Source organism: Hypomesus transpacificus, chromosome 6 (genome assembly GCF_021917145.1).
Source record: "Hypomesus transpacificus isolate Combined female chromosome 6, fHypTra1, whole genome shotgun sequence".
Classification (NCBI taxonomy): Eukaryota; Metazoa; Chordata; class Actinopteri; order Osmeriformes; family Osmeridae; genus Hypomesus; species Hypomesus transpacificus.
In genome coordinates, this window is record NC_061065.1 from 5,950,927 (window position 1) to 5,963,361 (window position 12,435).

General features: G+C 58.5%; 1 protein-coding gene across 1 annotated transcript in view; it reads right to left on the reverse strand.

The window, feature by feature from the left end:
• Window positions 1-1,619: 1,619 nt before the first annotated feature.
• The window catches only part of mdn1 (midasin AAA ATPase 1), a 34,999-nt gene continuing 24,183 nt past the window's right edge, over window positions 1,620-12,435 (reverse strand). The window contains exons 66-89 of the mRNA XM_047021099.1: window positions 10,865-11,106; window positions 10,532-10,627; window positions 10,227-10,321; window positions 9,952-10,070; window positions 9,628-9,786; window positions 8,723-8,832; window positions 8,348-8,421; window positions 8,042-8,225; window positions 7,629-7,779; window positions 7,307-7,453; window positions 6,991-7,117; window positions 6,732-6,837; window positions 6,492-6,607; window positions 5,888-6,310; window positions 5,523-5,752; window positions 5,209-5,346; window positions 4,817-4,998; window positions 4,429-4,590; window positions 4,130-4,267; window positions 3,009-3,147; window positions 2,615-2,790; window positions 2,339-2,470; window positions 2,114-2,252; window positions 1,620-2,031 (exon numbers count right to left, since the gene is read on the reverse strand). Of these exons, the coding sequence (XP_046877055.1) occupies window positions 1,637-2,031; window positions 2,114-2,252; window positions 2,339-2,470; window positions 2,615-2,790; window positions 3,009-3,147; window positions 4,130-4,267; window positions 4,429-4,590; window positions 4,817-4,998; window positions 5,209-5,346; window positions 5,523-5,752; window positions 5,888-6,310; window positions 6,492-6,607; window positions 6,732-6,837; window positions 6,991-7,117; window positions 7,307-7,453; window positions 7,629-7,779; window positions 8,042-8,225; window positions 8,348-8,421; window positions 8,723-8,832; window positions 9,628-9,786; window positions 9,952-10,070; window positions 10,227-10,321; window positions 10,532-10,627; window positions 10,865-11,106 (3,980 nt within the window). The 3' untranslated portion in view covers window positions 1,620-1,636. The remainder of the gene's footprint in view (window positions 2,032-2,113; window positions 2,253-2,338; window positions 2,471-2,614; window positions 2,791-3,008; window positions 3,148-4,129; window positions 4,268-4,428; window positions 4,591-4,816; window positions 4,999-5,208; window positions 5,347-5,522; window positions 5,753-5,887; window positions 6,311-6,491; window positions 6,608-6,731; window positions 6,838-6,990; window positions 7,118-7,306; window positions 7,454-7,628; window positions 7,780-8,041; window positions 8,226-8,347; window positions 8,422-8,722; window positions 8,833-9,627; window positions 9,787-9,951; window positions 10,071-10,226; window positions 10,322-10,531; window positions 10,628-10,864; window positions 11,107-12,435) is intronic.

The window sequence follows — 12,435 nt, forward strand, 5'->3', positions numbered from 1 at the left end:
TCGGGGGGCACAGCCCGCTGGGTCTCAATCAGCAGCTCAGGGACCGTGTGGATGGTGGACTCTGTGCTCCTCTCTGCTCTCTCCTTCTCCTCCTCCTCCTCCAGTCTCTCTCTGTCTTTCCATCGCTTCTCTTCCTCCTCTCCCTGTGTCTTGGCCTCCATATCTCCACTGTCCAGTCCTACACAGGGGGAAACTGCATAAGCTACAACACAGACAGAGACACGCGTCTAAGCCGTGCGGAGCAGGATGGGATGATGAGGGGATGAACAGGGCACCTTTCTGGGATCCTTTAGTAGAGTCTAGTTGCTCGGGCTTCAACTCTTGAGCATCCGCAGCCTGCAGGTCTTCTTCCTGGTCCTCCGTGTCCATGGCAACGTCATCGTCGTCTGGGTCCGAGTCGTGATGTGGACCGGCTGGTTTCTGCTGCTCTGTGCTGGCCACATCTGTCAAATAACACAGCGTGGGACCCAATCAGCTCTCAGAGATATTTAAAAGTTCAGTTAAAACATAAGGCTACTTTAAAACATCAAACTGAACAGTATTCAGTCCCAGTGTACAGAGAGGTGGGCGTCTGACCGTATGTCTGTTTGTCGTAGGCCGTCTCTCCCTGCTTGATGTGCTCGTACAGGTCAGACTCCTGCTGGGCCGCCGGCTGCTTGGCGTCCTGACGTCGCTCCTGGCTGCTCTCCACCGTACGCAGACGCTTGTTGACGCGCTCGCTGTCGTCTCCGGTCGAGCGCTCGTTGTCCGCCCGGCCCGGCTTCCTCTTGAAGCTCTGGAACAGGAGAGAGAGAGAGACAGAGAGAGAGACAGAGAGAGACAGAGAGTGAGAGAGACAGAGAGAGAGACAGAGAGACAGAGAGAGAGACAGAGAGAGAGAGAGAAAGACAGAGAGTGAGAGAGAGAGAGACAGAGAGAGAGACAGAGAGAGAGACAGAGAGAGAGAGACACAGAGAGAGAGAGACAGAGAGAGAGACAGAGAGATTCCAGGTCAGGGAGAGAAAGGCCCCAGGTCTGGTTTAACTGGTGTTTCCACGGTCCCATGTGAGTCGTACCTGTGTTTTGCTCTGACTCTGTCTCTGGGAGGCCATCCTGGCTGTCAGCTTGGACTCGTGGCCCTCTGTCTGACTGGCATCTGCAGCCCCGCTACCGTGCTCCTGGGGACAGAAGTCACATATCAGTGGCTGGGACTATTGTGTGTGTGAGTGTGTGCTGGTATTACTATCCTTGTGGGGACTCTTATGTCCAGTAAAAGTGATCAAACTTGACCTTGGGGGACCTTTTGCTGATCCCTATAAGGTCAAATGCTTTGTCCAAGGAGTTTAAGAGATACGGTTCGAATTAGTGTTCGGGTTAAGGTTAGGGGTTAGAGAGAACAACATTTTGAATGGAAGTCAATGGTAGGTCCTCACAAGGATGCTCCTAACGTGTGTGTGTGTGTGCCGTACCTCTTTAGCCTGGTCTCTCTCTGACGCCTCTCCTGCCAGCTCCACAGCTGTGTCGCTCTGGACGTTCTCCTCTCCTGTCTGGCCGTCTGTAGCGTGTTCCTCCCTCTTCACTGCCTCCGGCTGCTCCTCGTCCTCACCCACCCCCTCCTCCTCCTCCTCCTGAAGACACCAGAGAAACTTGGTTACTTCTACACACACACACACACACACACACACACACACACACACACACACAATACCGTTTTCTGTAGGTGGTAAATAAGAGTTACAGCTACCTTTGGTTTCTGGCCTTTGTCTGTTGGGATAGTCAGGTCTTTCTCTTTTCCTGCCTCTTGTCCTTCATCTTTTTCTTGCTCCTCCTCCCCCTCCTCTTCTTCTTTGACTCCAGGCTCACTGTCGTCCTCTGGCTTGTCTCCTCCTCCCTCCTCCTCCTCCTCCTCCTCCTCAGTCTTTGGCTCCTTGCACTCTTCCTCTCCTGGCTGCTCAGCGTCCGTCTCTCCTGCTCCCTCCTCCTCTCCCTCCTCCTCTCCTCCCTCCTTATCCAGGTCCATGGGCTTCTCGTCAATGTCGAAAGGATTCTCTTCTGGAAAGAAAGAGAAAATAGGTATTTCTGATTGTTCTGAGCCCAGTCAACTCCACCCTTAGTTTGACCCCTGACCCCTTACCGTCTCCCTCCCCCTCGTCCCCAGCCTGGTCGTCCTCCTGGTCCAGGTTAAGGTCCTCCGGCAGGTCCATGGCATCAGGCTCTGGCTTCTTCTCTTGTTTCCCATGATAGGGGTCAACCTCGTTCTCGTCAAACTCGCGCTGAAAAATAGCAGCAGCACAGATATAACAGACTCTCTCTCTCTCTGCTAATTACAAGCAGATACACCAAGACGTCAGAGCCTCACCTCATCTCCCTGCTCGTGGATCTTCTCCTTCTCCTCATCCTCCAGCGACTGGTCTTTGTCCTGGTTCTTCTGATCTTTGTTGGGGTCAGCTGCATCAAGGTTGTCGTCCTTGGCAACCATTTCCGATTCGCCCTAAAACAAAAATACCAGAAAGGAACATGTGGATAAGCAAACAGATGTGTGTGTGTGTGCAGAGAAGCGAGCTCCAAGCTACGCTCCTCAACCTGACGTGAGTCAGGCAGATGGTCTTGAACTGAGCCCACTCCTTGTCCATACCTGGTCCATTCCCTGGCCAGACTCCTCCTCCTTGTCGCTGCCCTCCAGATCTTCATCCTCCTCATCATCCCCCCACATCCTCTCATCCAGGGTGTCTGTCTGGCCCTCGCCCAGGTCGCCCATCTTCTTATCCAGCTCTTCCTCATCCTCCTTGTCCGACTCCTCCGACTCCTCACCTAAACACAGACCAAGAGAAACACTGACATCCAAGCCTGGAGGAGTGCCCAGCTCAGCCCCAGCTCTGCCCCAGCTCTGCCCCAGCTCTGCCCCAGCTCTGCCCCAGCTCAGCCCCTGCTCAGCCCCAGCTCAGCCCCAGCTCAGCCCCTGCTCAGCCCCAGCTCAGCCCCAGCTCAGCCCCAGCTCTGCCCCAGCTCTGCCCCAGCAGGTGACCTACCTGGCTCTCTTTCGTCCCCATCATGCATCTGCCCATCAAAGTCCTCCGACATCTCGATGGCATTCTCCTCCTCTTTGATGTTCCTCTTGTCCTGCTCCTCCTCCTTCTTCTCCTGACCCCCCTGGAAGGTGTCCTCCACCTGCACCAGCACACAGGGGTCAGGACACACACAGGGGTCAGGGGTCAGGACACACACAGGGGTCAGGACGCACACAGGGGTCAGGGGTCAGGACACACACAGGGGTCAGGACACACACAGGGGTCAGGGGTCAGGACGCACACAGGGGTCAGGACACACACAGGGGTCAGGACGCACACAGGGGTCAGGGGTCAGGACACACACAGGGGTCAGGGGTCAGGACACACACAGGGGTCAGGACACACACAGGGGTCAGGGGTCAGGACACACACAGGGGTCAGGGGTCATGACACACACAGGGGTCAGGGGTCAGGAGGCACACAGGGGTCAGGACACACACAGGGGTCAGGGGTCATGACACACACAGGGGTCAGGACACACACAGGGGTCAGGGGTCAGGACACACACAGGGGTCAGGGGTCAGGACACACACAGGGGTCAGGACACACACAGGGGTCAGGGGTCAGGACACACACAGGGGTCAGGGGTCAGGACACACACAGGGGTCAGGGGTCATGACACACAGGGGTCATGACACACACAGGGGTCAGGGGTCAGGACACACACAGGGGTCAGGGGTCAGGACACACACAGGGGTCAGGGGTCATGACACACACAGGGGTCATGACACACACAGGGGTCAGGGGTCAGGACACACACAGGGGTCAGGACACACACAGGGGTCAGGGGTCATGACACACACAGGGGTCAGGGGTCATGACACACACAGGGGTCAGGGGTCAGGACACACACAGGGGTCAGGACACACACAGGGGTCAGGGGTCAGGACACACACAGGGGTCAGGGGTCAGGACACACACAGGGGTCAGGACACACACAGGGGTCAGGGGTCAGGACACACACAGGGGTCAGGGGTCATGACACACACAGGGGTCAGGGGTCAGGACACACACAGGGGTCAGGACAGCATCGAGGGCTAGCGTTCGTCCTGCATGAAAAGCGCCCTCAGGGCACACGTCACCTGTTCTTCGTTGTCGATCTTGTCACTGACGTCTTTGACTCCCTCCCCCTCGCCGATGCCTCCGCCCTCGTAGTCATGGAAGTCCGTGGCTCCCTCTCCGTCTCCTCCCTCCATCAGCTCCTGGGGCAGGCAGAAGCCCTGCGCACAGAGGAGGAATGGTCACTCAGAGCTTCGTGTGGTCGAGATCTACATAAATACTACTTGTTGTTGTACTTGGTGGAGGTGTAAGGGGGGAGGTGGAGGTGTAAGGGAAGGTGGAGGGGGAAGGGGGAGGTGTAAGGGGAGGTGGAGGGCGCTACCTTCTGAGCCAGCTCGGTGAAGATGCTGGCCAGGACTGACAGCAGCTTGCCGGTGCTCCTGTGGGCCCCCAGAGACACGGCCAGGTAGTAGCGCACCAGCTCAGAGTACACACCCAGCATGGGCTCCAGACGCACCAGCAACACACACGCCTCAGTCAGCTCCTGAACACACCCACACACACACACACTGGGGTTTAAACTTCAAAGAACACTATTATCCTTCAAATTTTTGAGAAAATAATGAACTGTGATTATTAGTTTAAGATTTTGGGGTCTTTAAAGTGGTGGTTTTGTTATGATTATTTACCGTGTGTGTGTGTGAGAGTGTGTGTGTTTGTTTGTGTGTGTGTTTGTGTGTGTAGGTGAGAGAGTGTGTGTGAGCACGTACATGTAGCTGCTGTGGAGGACAGGTCTCTCTGTGTGTTGCCAGTCTGTTAAGCAGCTGCTCCAGAGCGGCGCTGACCTCCCCCAGGGCCAGACAGCCCAGCTCCCCCGCCAGCTCCTCCTCCAGAAGGCGGCTCAGGTGTCCAGGCTTCAGCAGGTCCTCCGCAGCCTCCTCCTCCTCGCTCTCTGGACACAGCACAACACGCAACCGCATCAACACCACAACACCTCCAAGACCACGCTGGTCTGTATTCTAATCTCGATGATCTCACTTCCAGGTGGTGGAAGATCCCCCCCCTCTCCTCAGTCCTCTCCTCAGTCCAGACAGAAGGATGAGTCCCCCCCAGTGAACAGGGAGGTTGTTGGAGGTTAAACCACCAGGCTGGAGCCTCTCACCTCTCCTGGCGCCCGCGTGCTGCTCTCCCCTGGCCTCGCCCTCCCTCCTCTTCACCAGGTTCTGGATGGCTAACAGCAGCATGGTGATGGTGTTCTCCAGCTCTCCACAGAACTCAGAGCTAAAGTCCTGCTGGCTCCCTATGAAGCCATCAGAGAGATTCCAGTTTATTTATGAATGAAATCATGGGTGTCCCAACGCACAGGATACTTTTTCCATCCATACAATAAAATTGTTTTTAAATCGTATTCACTGATCGACTTGATATAAAACCGCTGGTGTGTGTTCCTTCCTGTTCCCATGCGTGCAGGCCTACCTGTGTGCTCCCCCTGGCCCAGGGACAGGTGCTGGGCCTTCCAGGTGGTGAACTCTGTGAGACAGGCCTCCACTTCTCCTCTGACGTAGCGCAGGCTGGAGGCCAGGCCAGGCTGGGAGGCAGCAGGGCCCTCTGGCCCCGCCAAAGTGAACAGCTGCTCCACAGACAGCATCTGGCCCGCCACTGAGCCCAGCCGGTCCAAACCAGAACAGCACGTGGCAAAATGGCTCCTGTGGGGATCAGGGTGAAGGAGGGGCGTTGTCAACAACAACAACAACATGTCTTTGTGTCATCTTGTTTAAAGACTGGAATAGACATTAGAAGACACACTGTAGAAGCGATGTGGTCTGGGTGTGTGGGCTCACCAGGTGTGCAGCGCCCCCTGTGTGGACTGCTGTGCTACTGCCTGCAGCTCCTCCTTCAGGGCCTGGGTCTGGGTCAGCATGGTTGACACACGCTGGCTCAGCTGACACCAGCCTGGGTCTCCCCTCCTCATCAGACAGCCAAGCGGCTGGCGCTGGGCCGCCAGGGGAGTAGGGCACCTCAGGCTGGGCTCCGCCGGGCAGGCTGCCCCCTCCGGCTCCTGCAGGCCTGGGTGGTGGTGGTGGTTCTCCGGGCAGCACTGAAGCAGCCAGGTCAGCTGCTGGAGGAGGGTGGCACACTGGGCGGCCAGACCCTGGGCACGGGACACCCAGCCCTGGAGGGCCACCTGGGGGGGAAGACCTCCTGCGTCTGGGCCGTGGCTCTGGAGGTTGGCCTGGATCCCCTGAACGCTGGTGGTTAACCTCCTGTATGTGAGGGAGGGGGAGGGGAGGGGGGAGCACACCAGCAACAAGCCTGTGAGGATGTTTGTACATCCAGTATGAGAGCAGAGTTGGTAGGTGACTGGAGGAGCAGATGGTGGCTCGGGGGTGAGGGAGGAGGGTGGAGGGGGAGGGGGGAGGTGAAGGGGGAGGGTGGAGGTCTGACCTGAGGTGCACCCACTGCTTCGTCAGCCCGGCCAGCCGGCGTCTTTGCTTCAGGAGGAGCTTGAACAGGTGGGAGGAGAACCCCCTGCAGCGGTCGATGTTCCCCAGACCCACCTCCTGAAACACACACACTGTCAGCCCCACCTCCTGAAACACACACACACACACACACACACACACACACCCCCAGCTCCTGACCACTCCAGCTGACACAGAAACCCAGTTGTTCTGTCTGTATCACCTTGGCAGCGCTCTGAAGCGCCGTCTGCATGGCCGTCCTTCGAGCCCAGGACCGATAGAAATACTTCTGACAGCCGTCCCACGCTGCTGCCAACTCTGTGAACAGCCTGAGGAGAGAAACACAACAGCTCCACTCAATTACAGAGTCACACATCATAAACTACACAGGGAATAGCTCTGTGTGTGTATGGAGAGGTGTGTGTGTGGAGAGGTGTGTGTGTGGAGAGGTGTGTGTGTGGCGAGGTGTGTGTGTGGCGTACGTGTTCTCAGCCTGCTCCTGGGTCCTGACGGCAGTCAGGGCTGTGGAGAGTTCCAGAGGCTGCAGACAGAGCATCTCTTCTGGGCTGGCTGTCCTGCTCCACGCCAGCCCCTTCCGGTACGACAGGCCTGCACACACACACACCATCATCATCATCATTCACCACCGTCAACGCTACGCAGCCCAACGCTCGTGTCGACAGAGGAACACAAAGTTCCTCAGAGGTCAAGTCAAGGTCAACCCTGACCGCTGAGAGGTGCAGTTATATTTCACACTGAGGAACATGAAGGACAGGCGGGGGGGGGGGGGGGACTCACCGATCTCAGCCAGCATCTTAAAGAGGTCAGAGAGAGCTCTCTGCTTCTGCTGCAGGATGTGCTTCACCTCAGACTTCTGCCTGTCCTTCTCTGCCTTCATGTCCACCGTCAAGCTCTGCAGGTCGCGCAGGTTACTGATGATCTCCCCTGAAACAGCATCCAGCTCCCACAGTCAACACCTCGCTCTCCTCCTCCCTCACACCAACACCTCCCTCTCCTCCTCTCTCACACCAACACCTCCCTCTCCTCCTCCCTCGCACCAACACCTCGCTCTCCTCCTCTCTCACACCAACAGGACTCTGAGAGAGGCACGGTTCCTTACCGGTGAACATGTCCAGGTCCTCTGACAGCTCCGGCAGGGGGTTCTTCTTCACCAGCTGGACGCTCATGTTCTTCATCTTCCTGGTGAGGTGAGGCAGGCGGAGCAGGAGGGACGAGGAGCCAGCCAGGTGACTCGCCTCTGGGACGTCGCTCTGAAACACACACCAAACACCTTCAACAACCTCCTCCACGTACACATCTTACAACCAGGGGGTGTTCCATCCTGGTCCTCAGGGTCCACGGTCCTGAATGTTCTAGATGTTTCCCTGCTCAAACACACCTGTCCTCAAACGAATGGTCGTTACCAGGCTTCCGCAGAGCTCGATAACAACCCAGTCACCTGAGTCAGGTGTGTTGGAGCACTCTTGACTAAAGGTTGTTCTGCTGTGTGGTGGCTAGTTTGTGACAGGATACCTGGAGGTCTCTTCCCCTGCCAGGGAGGGTGATCTTCAGGGCCCGGTGTACCCGATGCAGGGTCGTCTCCTCTGGGTTGGCATCCACAGTGTCCAGGCTGGCACTAGTGCCCTGCTCCACCAGAGCTGGGGCACAGGGGCTACACAGGGCAGCCTCAAACTTCTTCACAAACTTGAAGAGGGTTCTGAGTGGTAGAGGAACGACAGTCATTCTAATATACTTATCACAACATACTTCAAAGGGGCTGATGTGTGTAATGCTGTAGAAGCAGCCACGGCTACTGGAGGAGATGTAGATCCATCGTACCTGTGGGTCTTGTCCACTGACTGTTTGATGGACCAGAAACTGACATCGTTCCACTTGGAAATCTTCACAAAGTCCTGAAGGGGTACACCTCGTTAGTATGCATTGCATGTCCCTACTGGCATGTCAAAACATCCATGTACTCTATAGTTAGGGAGTAAGGTGGCTGAGCGGTTAGGGAATCGGGCTAGTAATCAGAAGGTTGCTGGTTCGATTCCAAGCCCTGCTAAATGACGTTGTGTCCTTGGGCAAGGCACTTCACCCTAATTGCCTCGGGGGAATGTCCCCGTACTTACTGTAAGTCGCTCTAGATAAGAGCGTCTGCTAAATGACTAAATGTAAATGTAATGTAATGTAGTTAGTGTCTCGCCAGCATACCTTGAGCTCCTTCTCAATGGGCTGTCTGAGCTGAACGAGTTTGGTCTGGATGCACTCAGAGAACTGGCTGTAGTATTTGTGCAGGTTCCACAGCAAGTGGCACAGGGGTTCTGTGTAGCACAAACAAACCCCAGTCAGAACAGAACAGCTGTTACAACAGCAGCCATGGAACCAAGATTCCAGTTTCATACAGTCACACTGAAGAAACCACATGACTAAATCAGCCCTCCTCCTCAGCCCTGGTCCTCGGGACCCGCTGCCCTGCTTGTTCTAGAGGCTTCCACAGAGCTTGATGACAACCTACTCGTCTGAATCAGGTGTGTTGCAGCAGGGAAACATCTAAAACACGCATGACAGGAGTTCCCTGGGGACCAGGGCTGAGTGAGGCTGGTCTGAGTGAGGCTGAGTGAGGCTGGGCTGAGTGAGGCTGAGTGAGGCTGGTCTGAGTGAGGCTGGTCTGAGTGAGGCTGGTCTGAGTGAGGTTGGGCTGAGTGAGGTTGGGCTGAGTGAGGCTGGTCTGAGTGAGGCTGGTCTGAGTGAGGCTGGGCTGAGTGAGGCTGGGCTGAGTGAGGTTGGGCTGAGTGAGGCTGGTCTGAGTGAGGCTGGGCTGAGTGAGGCTGAGTGAGGCTGGGCTGAGTGAGGCTGGGCTGAGTGAGGCTGAGGCTGGGCTGAGTGAGGCTGGGCTGAGTGAGGCTGGGCTGAGTGAGGCTGGGCTGAGTGAGGCTGAGTGAGGCTGGTCTGAGTGAGGCTGGTCTGAGTGAGGCTGGTCTGAGTGAGGCTGGGCTGAGTGAGGCTGGGCTGAGTGAGGCTGGGCTGAGTGAGGCTGGGCTGAGTGAGGCTGAGTGAGGCTGAGTGAGGCTGGGCTGAGTGAGGCTGGTGTGCGGGGGCGGGGGAGCGAGGCAGACCTTGGCCCTGCTGGCTGGGGCCCAGGAGCAGCAGGTGGCAGTGGAAGCCCAGCAGCATGGTCAGGCGGGGGTGGAACTGCCCCAGGGAGGATCCCTCCATGTAGGCCTGCAGCGTGGACGACACAGAGGACAGGGACAGCGGCTCCAACTCCTCCTCCCCTGGACAACACACACACACGCACGCACGCACACACGCGCACACACACACAGGGTTAGCACTTACATCCTAAATATCTTTAGAAACATTCATATAATAATTCATGATAAAAGCATTGAGGAGATTTATAAAGTGGGTGAGATGTTGTGGAAGGGTTTCTAGGTTACCTGCATCCATCCTCTGCTCCTCCAGGTACCTCTCAATCAGCTGGTACAGAGAGAACCAGTGCTTGGTGGATTTTTCTGTGTGGCGCTTCAGGGCGTTGTCCAGACTGCTGGACCAACAGCTAGGAAGCAACAGAAACAAATCGACTTTAATGACGGTTCAGTGTTGCACCCTGCTGGGTTTGTTTTGAAAGGCAAAAAAACAGTGAAGTCAGCTGTCGTGAGTCCTGCCCACCAGCAGAGGGCGCTGGCAGGGTTCCGTACGGCAGGACTCGTACCTCAGTTCCAGTTTGCGCCAGTGGATGATGAGCTGAGTGACTGGCTCCAGCTCCCTGCGCAGAGACACGGAGCGACTGGCGTTGTTCTCCCAGTCCTGGCAGGGGGAGGAGGAGGGGGGGGTTAGCTCCACAGAACATGATTACATAACGCTTGCAGAGAGACTGGGAGAGGGAGAGCGATGGAAAAGGAGTGAGAGAGACAGAAAAAGAGAGAGATACCGAGAGAAAGAGAGAGAGAGTGAGACAGAGAGAGAGACAGAGCCAGTGTTCAGTCCAGGGCCAGCTGTGGGCTGTGAGGAGCAGACCTGGGCCTTGCTGAGCAGGATCTCCAGGCCATTGAGGAACTTGGCAAGAGGGCTGGCCAGGCTGAAGCTCAGGATCCTCTCCATCACCACGGTGAGCTGGGACACAAACACACAACACAAGACTGACACACTGAAGCATCAACATCCTTCTCAACTCAGCTGACAGAGGGGTGAGGGGGGTGGGGTGAGGGGGGTGGGGTGAGGGGGGTGGGGTGAGGGGTGAGGGGGGTGAGGGGGGAGGGGGGTGGGGTGAGGGGGGTGAGGTGAGGGGGGAGGGGGGTGAGGGGGGTGGGGTTAGGGGGGGTGAGGGCCAACGCTGCAGCAGGCTCCCACCTGGATGAGGGTGGGGTGTCCAGGCCAGTCGTCCAGCCTGTGTCTGACGCCCACGGCCAGCTGCTCCACCACAGGGAGGCAGCGGCGAGCCTCGCTCATGTTGGGCTGCTGGTAGAAGTCGTAGGGCCCGTCTGGCTGAAGGCTGAGGCCGGGGTCGGAGGCCTCCGGGCCCTGGAAAGTGTTCTGGAGCAGGGAGCTGAGAAGCAGCTGGGTGCAGGCTAGATGCTGGTCCAGCTCAGAGTCTGAGGACAGAGAGGAGGGCGGGTGAGGAGGGGTGAGGAGGGGTGAGGAGGGGGTGAGGAGGGGTGAGGAGGGGTGAGGTGGGGTGAGGAGGGGTGAGGTGGGGGTGAGGAGGGGTGAGGAGGGGTGAGGAGGGGGTGAGGAGGGGTGAGGAGGGGTGAGGTGGGGGTGAGGAGGGGTGAGGAGGGGTGAGGAGGGGGTGAGGAGGGGTGAGGTGGGGTGAGGTGGGGGTGAGGAGGGGTGAGGAGGGGTGAGGAGGGGTGAGGTGGGGTGAGGTGGGGGTGAGGAGGGGTGAGGAGGGGGTGAGGAGGGGTGAGGAGGGGTGAGGTGGGGTGAGGTGGGGGTGAGGAGGGGTGAGGAGGGGTGAGGAGGGGTGAGGTGGGGTGAGGAGGGGTGAGGTGGGGTGAGGTGGGGTGAGGAGGGGTGAGGTGGGGTGAGGTGGGGTGAGGAGGGGTGAGGTGGGGTGAGGAGGGGTGAGGAGGGGTGAGGTGGGGTGAGGAGGGGGTGAGGAGGGGTGAGGTGGGGGTGAGGAGGGGTGAGGAGGGGTGAGGAGGGGGTGAGGAGGGGTGAGGAGGGGTGAGGAGGGGTGAGGAGGGGTGAGGTGGGGTGAGGTGGGGGTGAGGAGGGGTGAGGTGGGGTGAGGAGGGGTGAGGTGGGGGTGAGGAGGGGTGAGGAGGGGTGAGGTGGGGTGAGGAGGGGGTGAGGAGGGGTGAGGAGGGGTGAGGTGGGGTGAGGAGGGGTGAGGTGGGGGTGAGGAGGGGTGAGGAGGGGTGAGGAGGGGGTGAGGAGGGGTGAGGAGGGGTGAGGTGGGGATGAGGAGGGGTGAGGAGGGGTGAGGAGGGGTGAGGAGGGGTGAGGAGGGGTGAGGTGGGGTGAGGTGGGGTGAGGAGGGGTGAGGTGGGGTGAGGTGGGGTGAGGAGGGGTGAGGTGGGGTGAGGAGGGGTGAGGAGGGGTGAGGTGGGGTGAGGAGGGGGTGAGGAGGGGTGAGGTGGGGGTGAGGAGGGGTGAGGAGGGGTGAGGAGGGGGTGAGGAGGGGTGAGGAGGGGTGAGGAGGGGTGAGGAGGGGTGAGGTGGGGGTGAGGAGGGGTGAGGAGGGGTGAGGAGGGGGTGAGGAGGGGTGAGGTGGGGTGAGGAGGGGTGAGGAGGGGTGAGGTGGGGTGAGGTGGGGTGAGGAGGGGGGGTGAGGTGGGGTGAGGTGGGGGTGAGGAGGGGTGAGGAGGGGTGAGGAGGGGTGAGGTGGGGTGAGGTGGGGGTGAGGAGGGGTGAGGAGGGGTGAGGAGGGGGTGAGGAGGGGTGAGGTGGGGTGAGGAGGGGTGAGGAGGGGTGAGGTG